Source organism: Pimephales promelas, chromosome 10, assembly GCF_988280905.1.
Source record: "Pimephales promelas chromosome 10, fPimPro1.hap1.1, whole genome shotgun sequence".
Taxonomy (NCBI): domain Eukaryota; kingdom Metazoa; phylum Chordata; class Actinopteri; order Cypriniformes; family Leuciscidae; genus Pimephales; species Pimephales promelas.
In genome coordinates, this window is record NC_142778.1 from 26839749 (window position 1) to 26851775 (window position 12027).

At 37.4% G+C, this 12027-nt stretch overlaps 1 protein-coding gene across 1 annotated transcript; it reads left to right on the plus strand.

Moving 5' to 3' along the window:
- Positions 1-427: 427 nt before the first annotated feature.
- Positions 428-11777, plus strand: cry1b (cryptochrome circadian regulator 1b). The gene is given in 14 exon segments (XM_039650508.2): positions 428-1200; positions 2964-3072; positions 3183-3325; positions 4217-4401; positions 4487-4575; positions 5065-5154; positions 5156-5215; positions 5344-5655; positions 5848-5999; positions 6086-6288; positions 6432-6533; positions 7369-7461; positions 7566-7607; positions 10932-11777. Coding segments are annotated over 14 exon segments (1824 nt in total). The 5' UTR covers positions 428-1042; the 3' UTR covers positions 11018-11777.
- The last annotated feature ends 250 nt before the right edge of the window (positions 11778-12027 follow it).

Consider the following 12027-nt stretch of genomic DNA (forward strand, 5'->3'; position numbering starts at 1 on the left):
TAGTAAGTTTCAATCCCTCAAGAAGCCTATGGAGTGATCCATCAGATTTCATCATTGGAACAACATGAGGGTGAGTAGAATTTTCATTTTTGGGTGAACTATCCCTTTAAAGTTTAAGTGAAATTGTGACCATTATATTACTCTTGTGGTGAATTACGTCAAATCACTAAAGAAATATTTTTCTCATAATAAAACCCATCTGTTTCCCTACCTTCACCTGTTCATGTGAGTCCGGGTACTCACACTTTGACCTATCAGAATCGAGCAGTGCATGGTCACACCAAGATTTTTGTTATTCATTTATCTAAATGCACTATTATTTTGAGTGGTCAATGTGTATCGTGGGCAAAGTTAATCGAGAACACGCCACTGACTTCACAGAACTAATCGTATCTGACAGTTTGCGTCATTGAGTGGGTGGAGTCGGTCTACGAATGGCTGACGTTTCATGGGGTGAACTCGGGTGAACTAAAGGACAATCGTGTAAGTTACATATTCGTGTTTAGTCGACGCTCAGTTATATGAATAGAACGTACGCTTACATATGGATATAATCTTAAATAACATTTGTTTAATGTAAGGAAAAATAAGTTAAACGGGTTTTTTTTTCTGCTACTGTTGTTTTCGTGTCCATGCTGACATCCCCGTGCTTGCTTTGTTATTCCTATGAGTGTTTTTTTATTATTATTATTTCGTCATTTTATAGTGGTGTTGACTGTTTTGTCACGGTCTACTGAACACAGTCTAAATTTGCCGAGGCACGCGCAACATGTCACTAGCTAATCAAGCGTGTGTAAAGCAACGACACGTTAGATGAAGTTTCGATGCGTGATTCATCGGCCACGGAGGCAGAGATCCAGCTTCAACATGGAAAACGTTTTCCTTGAGCAAGGCTGAAGACGTCACCTAATCTTCTTCTTCTTCTTCTTCTTTTTTTATTTTTATTTTTTTTTACCCTGAATATAGAAGTGTGGTGTTGCCTAGTTTGGGATTAGCTGGATCATTCGTAAACTCACAAGGGACTGCAGTTCATTTTTGAGTGATGGTTGTCAATACGATCCACTGGTTCAGAAAGGGCTTAAGGCTCCATGATAACCCATCTCTGCTGGACTCTGTAAGAGGAGCTGATACTCTGAGATGTGTTTACATACTGGACCCCTGGTTTGCAGGATCGTCCAACGTGGGAATCAACAGATGGAGGTGAGTTTCCTTTGGGTCAGACAGAGGACAGAGGGGACCAGACATCAGCACATGATAAGCCAAGTACCTATGTTTATACTAGTAAGTAATCAAATAATAACTAGTATATTTTCACTTTCCTTCATTAGTAATTTAAATGACAAGCATCTGTTAAATTAGTCTTGACTCTAGTCCTTTCTGGTACTGGCACCATCCCTGAAGAGACAAACAAGTCCAATGGAAAATTGCTATTACATTCTATTGCTTATTTGAATATATTTTTACAAGGCATGGATACTAGTACGCAGTACATGTAATATTATTATCACAGAATTTAGTGGCATAAATGTTAATATGTAATTATAGTTATATAATTATATTAATACTATACTCAATCACTAGCACCTCTCCCTTATTCCTTATATATATATATATATATATATATATATATATATATATATATATATATATATATATCCCTTATTCCTTATTATACCCTCATAGCAGAGTTCTGATGTAATGTACAACTCAGCCAACTCTCCTCTCCACCGGTGCAGGACGTGAGGAAGTAGGTCAGTGTGTCAGTATACTATTACCTCATTTCCCTGTCAGCACTGGCCTATTGGTCCTTCTCCTTCTAACAGCATCTCGCCTACATTATGCCACCGCTCACCTTTGAAGTTTGCTAAACTATGATCAAAATTATAACCTATGCAAAGGCTGGTCACATGTATATATAGGTTTGTTGTCACACAAGCCAGTTTGTGTTTGCATATGCAGATAAATTGAAATGGCCTTGACCTGGAGGCCGGGACGTGCTGTAGGGGATCAGACGTCTCGAGGAAGGGTTGCAGACAGGCTCAACTAGATGCTACTAATATACAGTCCCACAAAAGGGAACTCTATTCTGCTGAACACACAACTCTCGCTCAGACAGGATTATATGCTTATTACTCCTTTATTACATTATATATTTAGTGCAGCCAAAAAGAAAATCATGCATACTATTTTAAAATGTGTCCAATGTTCATTTCATGATTGATTCAATCCAGGTATAAGTGGTTTTCACTGGGTCATTCAACAAAATGGTGACTGTTAAAGTAATCTGAAACAACTAAAACAAACCACAGCCTTGGAAAACTTTATAAAAGAGGTAGACTCATTTAAGAGGCTTTAAAAGTATTGTAAATGATTTAAGTCTTAAAACTCCATGGGCATTTTTATAAAAACTTCTAAATAAAAACTTTATATAAAAACTTTATATAGCTTATAATTTATAATAAAAACGTTTATTAAAAAAAAAAATCTAAAATATCCTCATTCAGCAAATCGCATATGACTGCAAATTCATGTCATGCAAATTAAGTGATTAAAAAGAGTGGGATCCCTGAAGAACATTCAACTTTTTAAAACTGGAATCCTGTAATGTACTCATTATTTTAGTAATACTTTCCTTACAGAACCTAGCAACTCCCATTGATTAAGTTTAGGGCAATGAGGGGCCTTGGAATTAAAAAAGTTTGAGAAACACTAGTGTTGCAAACTACTAAATAAGCTAATTTATTTCTACTACATTTTGACTTTCTATTTTAAGAAATATTAGGCATTCTGAACACAGCCCATGTAATACAGATTGGAACTTGTGTGCTTTTCATACTGATAGTTCGTTAGTGCCCTCTGCTGGACTCTCATGTCAGAAAAAAATGAATAACTATGTCTAGATGTCTAAGTACTGTTTTATTTGCTCATCACTGACTGTTGATTAATTATTCTTTGTGTTACAGGTTTTTGCTGCAGTGTCTTGAGGACTTGGACGCCAGCCTTCGCAAACTTAACTCTCGCCTCTTTGTCATCAGGGGACAACCCACGGATGTCTTTCCAAGACTATTTAAGGTCAACGAACAGACCACTTGAGAATAGCCAACCGTTTTGTGTTCATGCTGTGTGTTAATGCTGTGCCAACTTATTTGACTCGCCTCTCCCTCTCTCTTTTTTCTGCCTAGGAGTGGAAAATCAGCCGGCTGTCATATGAGTACGACTCCGAGCCCTTCGGGAAGGATCGTGATGCAGCCATTAAGAAGCTGGCCAGTGAGGCAGGGGTGGAAGTCTTCGTCAGGATCTCCCACACACTCTATGATCTGGACAAGTGAGTGTATCTAGTCATTGCCATATGCCCATATGACTCCCACGTATTTGCCAGCAGTCCTGTGGGAAGCTGTTACCCATCATGTCTGGTATTTAACTATTAATTGAGAATGTCATGTAGACAGATATTGAGAGATCACAATATCAATATTAATCTGTCATTTGAATGACAGATTAATTAATGACAGATTTGTTATATTAATCTGTCATTTGAATGTCAAAAAATGCTTAATATTCTAATACTGAAATAAAAAATACAGACAAACCACGGTCTGAATATGCATCGTCTGACAGCCACAATAAAGATTAATTGGCTTCAGCCTTTCCGAACTCTATGAAATATTATTTTATGTGTTTTTGAGGAATTGGAAGCAAGCAGAATACAGGTGTTTCTAAAACACTCTCTGCATCATCACTCATGTGGTTAAAAACTGAGCTCAGAATCAATTCTGAAATTCTCAAAAATCGATCCAGAATCGTTGAATCGTGATACATTGAATTTTTTTCTCCCACCCCTAATATTAAATAATCTATTACATTTTGCCTTTGTTGTAAGTTTTCATATTTTCAATTTCTGAATTTCTGTTTACATTAATAATTGATATTGCGGTTTACCTGAAAGAAATTGTGGTAAATAAATTACACACTTCGCCATTAATTTTGTATCTTTAAGTTGATCGTTTGTTATAATAACCGTAACTTTTTTATTAAACAGTGTTTACTCAATGTTTTAATGTAATTTTACATTTATGTTAATATATATTATAATGTTACCTGCTTGTTCTTTTTATTTGCTTAGAATTTTGATATCTTGACGACACTAAAATCTAATAATATTGCTTTTACAGTAGATCCTATCACTGACTCATGTATGTTCCATTCCTGTCTCTAGGATTATCGAGTTAAATGGAGGACAGTCTCCTCTTACCTATAAACGATTTCAGACACTCATCAGCAGAATGGATCCTGTGGAAATTTCAGCCGAGACTATCACGGCTGAAGTCATGGGCAAATGCGTAACACTCATCAGCGAAGACCATGATTACAAGTTTTGCGTACCCTCACTGGAGGAGCTCGGTGAGACACCTGTGTTCCTTAACTTTGGATATGTGTGCATGTGTCTATTGTAGATGAGATTTTGAATCATTGTATGTGGCTTCAGGTTTTGAAACAGAGGGGCTGTCAACAGCTGTTTGGCCTGGTGGAGAGACTGAAGCTCTGACTCGATTAGAGAGACACCTGGAGAGGAAGGTAAGCATCTCCTCTGTTACATTGTCTTACAGTCATAAATACAGACAAAATATCCATATTTATAACTTTAATGAACTATAATCGCTGGTTTCCGGTAACAGCCATGCGCCATGCGTGAGTCTAGTTCCTGTGGAAGAATGAACTCTGAGCCGACGTATGATATATTTACGAACACGGAATCACTTTATTTAGCACTCATGTAAACTACGTTTGGAATTGGAAATGATTGGAAACAAAAAGTGTCTATGTAAACGTAACTATTGATAATAATAAGAAATGTTTCTTAAGCTTCAAATCAGCATATTAGACAGATTTTTGAAGGATCGTGTGACACTGAAGACTGGAGTAATGATGCTGAAAATTCAGCTTTGCCGTGACAGGAATAGATGATAAAATATATTAAATCGGTTTTACTTAACGTGCACAATATTACAGGATTTTCTGTAGCATTAGAGATACTCTAGCATTTTTTTTATTTATTTTTTGCAGGCTTGGGTGGCTAATTTCGAGCGTCCCAGAATGAATTCCAATTCCTTGCTGGCCAGCCCCACAGGCCTGAGCCCTTACCTCCGGTTTGGCTGCCTAATAGTGCCTATCCTGCAGACTTTTCTATTTCAAACTCACAGACCTCTAGAGAAAGGTAAAGAGTACAACACTGTCTTGCTCTGACATTTAAGGCACTATTGATCATTGTCATAATTGATTGTAAGATCGTAAGTGGCTGACAAGTTATTCTCATACCTTTTTCCGCTGGCTTTTCGATCACAGGTCAAGAAGAACAGCGTCCCACCACTGTCCCTTTACGGTCAGCTGCTCTGGCGTGAGTTCTTCTACACGGCTGCCACTAACAACCCACACTTCGACAAAATGGAGTTTAATCCCATCTGCGTGCAGATCCCGTGGGACAGGAATCCCGAAGCCTTGGCGAAGTGGGCTGAGGGCCGGACTGGTTTCCCATGGATTGATGCCATAATGACCCAGTTGAGGCAGGAGGGGTGGATCCACCATCTGGCCAGGCACGCTGTTGCTTGCTTCCTCACGCGTGGAGACCTGTGGATCAGCTGGGAAGAGGGCATGAAGGTACTGCCATTAGTAGCTTTATTTCCATCTAAAATTGTGTGCAAAACTGGAATATTGTAAAAAAAAAAAAAAATAGCATTTTATGTGAAATCCTAAAATTTGCATAAAATAGGTGGATGGAAACATAGTGCTCTGGATCTGCTGTTGCTTTCGGCAATAGAATCTAAATTGATATTATGTTTGTTTTCAAAGGTGTTTGAAGAGTTGTTGCTGGATGCTGACTGGAGCGTCAACGCAGGAAGCTGGATGTGGCTTTCATGCAGCTCATTCTTCCAGCAGTTCTTTCACTGTTACTGTCCGGTGAGCTTCGGTCGACGTACCGACCCTAATGGAGACTATATAAGGTGCCAGTCTTAACCCTTGTTTACATACTAAAAAAATGTACAAGTTTGGTTAAAAGTGTTTTTTATTATTATTATTATTATTACAGGCAGTATTTGCCCATATTGAGGGGCTTCCCGGCCAAATTCATCTATGAACCTTGGAATGCCCCAGAAAGTGTTCAGAAGATCGCTAAGTGCATAATTGGAGTGCACTACCCCAAACCCATGGTTAATCACGCTGAGGCCAGCAGGATAAACATTGAGCGAATGAAGCAGATTTACCAGCAGCTGTCCTGCTACCGGGGCCTTGGTAAGAAAACTCTTAAAAATCTAGTTTTAACTTTTAGTTTTACTTGAGAGTCCTTTTGTTGAGTGATACTGTATGTCAAATGAAATGCCACTGTTTAGCTGTGAGATCTTGGATTTAATGGATCTTCTCGTAATGCTTGTCAGGCCTCCTTGCAACTGTTCCATTCAGCACAGCCAACAATGGAGATGGTAATGGAGCAGGTCCTTCCTCAGCAGATATCCCACAGGAGAGCACTCGCATTACAGGTAATCATTTATTTTGACTTTTGTAGTTGGACTCAAGTGGACTCATTCCCGTTTTTTAGTTGTGATTGTGTCTTAGTCCACACAATCCATTCACACAGGAAACCATGCTAGTAATGATATTAAATAATACAAATTTGTATTATTATTAAGACAAATGTTACTGTTGTATATTACAATTGTTCTTTGAAAAATGAATAATTGATTATTATTATAATTTTGACAGATACATTACTAATATTCAAACCTTTGAGCATTAAATGTTTGAATTCCTCTTATCTTGTATTTTGGTGGAATAGTTTGACAGAATTCTTTTGAAGTCTTGTAAACATCTGTCCCGAAAAAAAATTGTAATTTATAGACCTTATGTAGCCCCGCCCCTTTTCAGCACTGCGCTCATTATCTTTTGACTTTCGGTCTGTATTTTCACAGCGATCTTGCATAGGTATGAATGAAAAAAAAATCCCGGTCGATATTTGTTAAGACATCTGCTTTACAATGCTTATGATAAACATTACAATGCTCATGATAACTTTTGTTAACTCAAAAGTAAGTAAATCCACTTCACCAGCTAATTACTCATCGACAGCGATGCCATAGAAATATACAGAGCGACCGCAAAAATGGAAGTTCAAAGACAATATTCTAAAGATGACGGCGCCCACGTTTCTCTGGTGCATAAGGTCTATACAAATGTGTGAAGAACCCCAGGGGTTCACAAACCCGTTTTTGTAAAAACCCTTTTGTAAAATTGTCCACTTTTATTCATAATGTGTATTATTGGCAGTTTGGATAATTTCAGTTGTTTGTGTTGAAATATTTTGCTTTTATTTAACAGTGCACCCATCAAGAGCAAGTTCTCAACCAGACTTCCAACCTTTTACAGTATCTTGTGATCAACATCCTGTCAACAGTGTGCAGCCACAGCCAGGTGTGTATTGACACAGATGCTTGGATTTTGAAATAAATAAATGCTAATAAAGTGTGAACCAGTTCGTAGGCTACTTGAATAGCATGTTTTTCTTTCTAAACCAGGTCAATTAGTTGGTGATATAGTTCACAAACAGTTAGAAAGAGGTGAGTTCTGTCCAAACCATCTCAGAGGACTTGTAACAGATTTTCATATCAAGCTGTTTTGAACCACAATGCAGTTTTGTCTTACCGTGGCATAAAATGTATGACTCCATATACTGTGTTCTTTTCTGTTCTCAATGACAGACTTGTTTAAACACACAACTTCCATTGAAAAAAAGGGCTTAGCATGTTTTTAAAGGATTATGTTGATGAAAGCAAAGCCTTTTCAAAATCAATTCTATTCATCTTTGGACAGTTACACTACTGTTCAAAATTTTGGGGGCAGTACGATTAAAAAAAAAAAATGTTTTTGTAGAAATCTAATGCTTACCAATGCAAAACATTAAAACATTAATGTAGTGAAATAATATATTTTTATAATTTCAAATATCTTTTTTCTATTTTTAATATATTTTCAAATGTAGCGGACTCAAGCGCAGAAGGGGTCTCATTCATGAAACATTCGTAAATATACGAGTAAATATGAGAATGATTTGCACGTAAAGAGACCTTCCCGAAAACTCTTCTCCTGATTCACAAATACTTCGCAAACGATGTGATAGTGAAATGTGTGTGTTGTGTTAATGAATTCCAACCAGTCGTAAATGGAATGCGCGTGCACGTTCATTTTCAATTACCATAAATCCCGCCCATTATATCTGACTGACATCTATATATAGGCATATAATAACTAATAATATGAATGCGAATGAAAAAGAAAGAATTCTCGGATACAGAAATTGAAGTTTTATTATCAGAAGTTCATTCAAAAGCCACATTTTATTTTCAAGCGTTCATAATGGCGTATCAGGTCCTATAAAAAAGGACGCTTGGCAGCATATTACAGATAATGGAGTTTCTTCTGTTAATCGAACAATCCCAGAAGTGAGAAGCAGGGTTCCCACTAGGGTTGGGTATCGTTTGAATTTGAACGATTCTGATTCCGATTCCGATTCCGATTCCTCGTTTCGATTCCGGTTCCCAACGATTCTCGATTACGATTCTTTTAAGAGGCAGGGTCAAAAAAGTTTAGCTAACCTTGCTAACCAACGGTTTTTCTGAAGGAAATACTCCTTCTGTCACAAATACTCCTTTTGTCACAAATTTTGCATTTTGCTGAGATTTCGTTATTTCTAGAAAAGTGAAGCCACACTTTGGACCGCCGACGTAAGCTACTCATATTCGACTCGCGTGGTTATGCCAACACTTCCGGTAGACGCTTCTTCGTTGGTGTTGTTCAGCAGTTTCTTCTTCCGCTCGGCGGACTGTGAATATTGAAACTAGGAATCGAAATTTTAACTTTTGAACGATTCCGGGAAAAATTAAAAGTTAGTCCCGATTCCAATCGATACTCGATTCTCGATACCCAACCCTAGTTCCCACGGGTCCTTGAAATCCTTGAAAGTTTGTGAATCTTAAAAAATAAAATCAAGGCCCTGGAAAGTCTTAGAAAATAGACAGATAAATGGCCTTAAATGTACTTGAATTTATTTTGTGCAAAACATTTTCTGGAAAAAAAATCCATATTATTCCCTCCAGTCCGTTAATGTGTTATTTCGCCAACACTTCGTGGCGTATGCATACTAGCTTTCTTCATTTACGTTAGTAAATGCACATAATTTACGCGTTACGTTGTGTTTCCTGCTGAGGTACTTTGTGTTGTACGTTGCCATGACGTTCACACGCGCCAACGTTTGTTACTGGATATAACACATTAACCCACATTAAGTTCTTGAATTTGAGAGTGTTGGACCTGGAAAGTCCTTGAAAGGTCCTTGAATTTGAAGCTAACCAAGGTGTGGGAACCCTGGAGAAGAAAATGGTTTGACATTAAGCTTGACAGCAAAAAACGAATTAGTTCACTTCGGAAAAATCGTATTCAAACTGGAGAAGGACCAGTATACAGTAGCTACTCATAACTTAGAATTGTATTATAATTCTATTTCATACGACTTTAATCGGCATTCTGTGATCAATTCGCACTACGGTAGCATTTTTCGACAAGGCAGCAAAAATCGACAGAACACCGCCATCGATCACCAGATCTGCTATTACTGGCTCTCATACTAAAAGTAAAAAGAAAAACCTTATGTAATTACTATATAAATTGTTTTTTTTTTTCAAAATGCTGTGTAAATATGTACCCGATTAATGTGAATTAAATGCAGCCTTATTAATGAGCAAAACGCTCGGATGTTAAGCTCACCATTTACGCGTGGCTGGGAGCAGGTGTAGATTTCTTGCGTACCAACTAACATTTGGAAAATACGAACATTTTAATGAATCCGAAAATTTACGCCAGAACCAATTTACACACGATTTACACACAAATTCGTTCTGCTCGTGTTTCATGAATGAGATCCCAATGAGTGTTAACAGGTTTTATTGAAAGTTGTGGGTGAAATGGTTAAATAGTGGATGAGGAGTCAAAACAGTAGGCAGGGAACAAAGCACAATGACAGGCAAGCTAAGAGGGTGGCAGTTGAGACCAGCCCAAGGTGAACACACTGGTGTTCTGATAAGCAGCACAAGGCCAATGGATGCAGCAAGAGCCAGACAGGATAAAACGACACACATAGATGGACTCACCGGGCACAATCTGTCGCTGCTCGGTAGAGAGGAAGTAGCCAGCTTGCAGGGATTGAACACAACAAACACTAGACAAGGTATCCAGGCACTACTCACAACTGTAACCATGCATGAGCAATAAGTAACAGGTAGCACAACACACTAAATGAAAATGAACTGGCATATAAAGGGAGCTGAGAGCAAGAGGAACAGGTGAACACACTCAGGCTAAAGAGGACTCAGTTAGACAAGAGGGCGTGGTGCATGGAAACAAGGAAGCAGCAACAGAGGAGCACAAGGCCATCACAAATAAAGACAGAGCTCAAGCACAACACTAAAATAGAGACACGAAACAAACACAACACAGAAAAAGCTGACAATTCCTGTGATTGTTAAATCCGAATTTACTCCAGTCAGTGTCGCATGATCCATCAGAAATCATTCTAATATGCTGATTTGCTGCTCAATAAATATTTCTACTTTTCTTCTCATGGATCGCTACATAATATAGTGAAAACCATGATGCTTTTTTCAGGATCCTTTGATAAATATAAAGTTGAAAAGAACAGTATTTATTTAAAATCAAAATCTTTGTGTCCAAATAAAGTCTTTACTTTTACTTGTGATCAAATTAATGCATCCTTCCTGAATAAAAGTATTACTTTCTTCTTACTGACCCCAAACTTTTGACACAAAAAAATGGCATAAAAAATATATAACCTCGTATGCTGTTTTTTGTGTGTGTGTGTGTGTGTTCAGAAAGTGGGACGAGTACTTTGAAGCGACATAGTGAAGAACGAGCATCAGAACATGCATTGAAGTTTCAGAGGCAATATAGTTACTAGCCACCACGGAAGCAAGGACATACACGCACCTCTCGTCAGTCTATGGGACCTGTGGCATGATGGACAGCATCTCCGCATGGCCGTTATCGACTACTCCATGCTATAGCTTTGCCCTTTATGCTTTGGCATGGTGTCTTTCTGCTTGTAAAGCTTGAGTGTGCATTGAGGTCAAGCGTGGAGATACGTTTTTGTCTAGCTGAATGTTGATGAATTGTGGAGGAAAATATTTTGTAGTCTTTACCCAATCCTACTGTCATTCATCTGTTTCTCTTTCCAAGTGTGTGTATGTTGCATACCATTTGATGTCCCTTTGTGCAATGTTATCTGATTGTTTTGGCAATAACTGTTTTAAACAATTCTATATATCCTCCAATTGAGAACGTTTATGCTCTTCACCAAGTCAAAGAATTTGATTGATCTAAATGTTCAATTCTAATTTATAAAAAGGCTAATTTATAAATATACACAAAACTGTAAAGTCCAAAAATCTGTATATTTTTTTCAGTAACTATATCAAGGAGGCCTTTTGCTCTTAAGCACAAGTGGATTTGTTTCAAGACGATTACTGGGAAACCAGGCAGGCCTATTATGTATATAAACATATACTGTAAGTTCAGTCTGCAAAACATTGTATATAACTTTTTCTTGCTTATTTACAGACTCGCTGTTATATTTTTTATATGATATTTATTTTGGATTTGTGTAATAATGTCTTTGTAAATCACCATTAAAACATGATAGACCTTTTAGTAAATTGCAATTATTATGAGATGATTGGGAATTAATAGATAATTTTAAGCATGTTCATCTGTATTCGCGTTTAAATATTGTTGAAAGATTTGAATAACATTCTTAACATTCATTATCAGTGTTGGCTAGTTATGAACCACACGTAATCTATTTTACATGATCAGATTACTTCCCTAGATTACGCCCTATATTACTACATTTTACAATATAAAATAAATCTCTAGTGCCCACCAAGGCTGTATATTTGAAAGAAAAATACA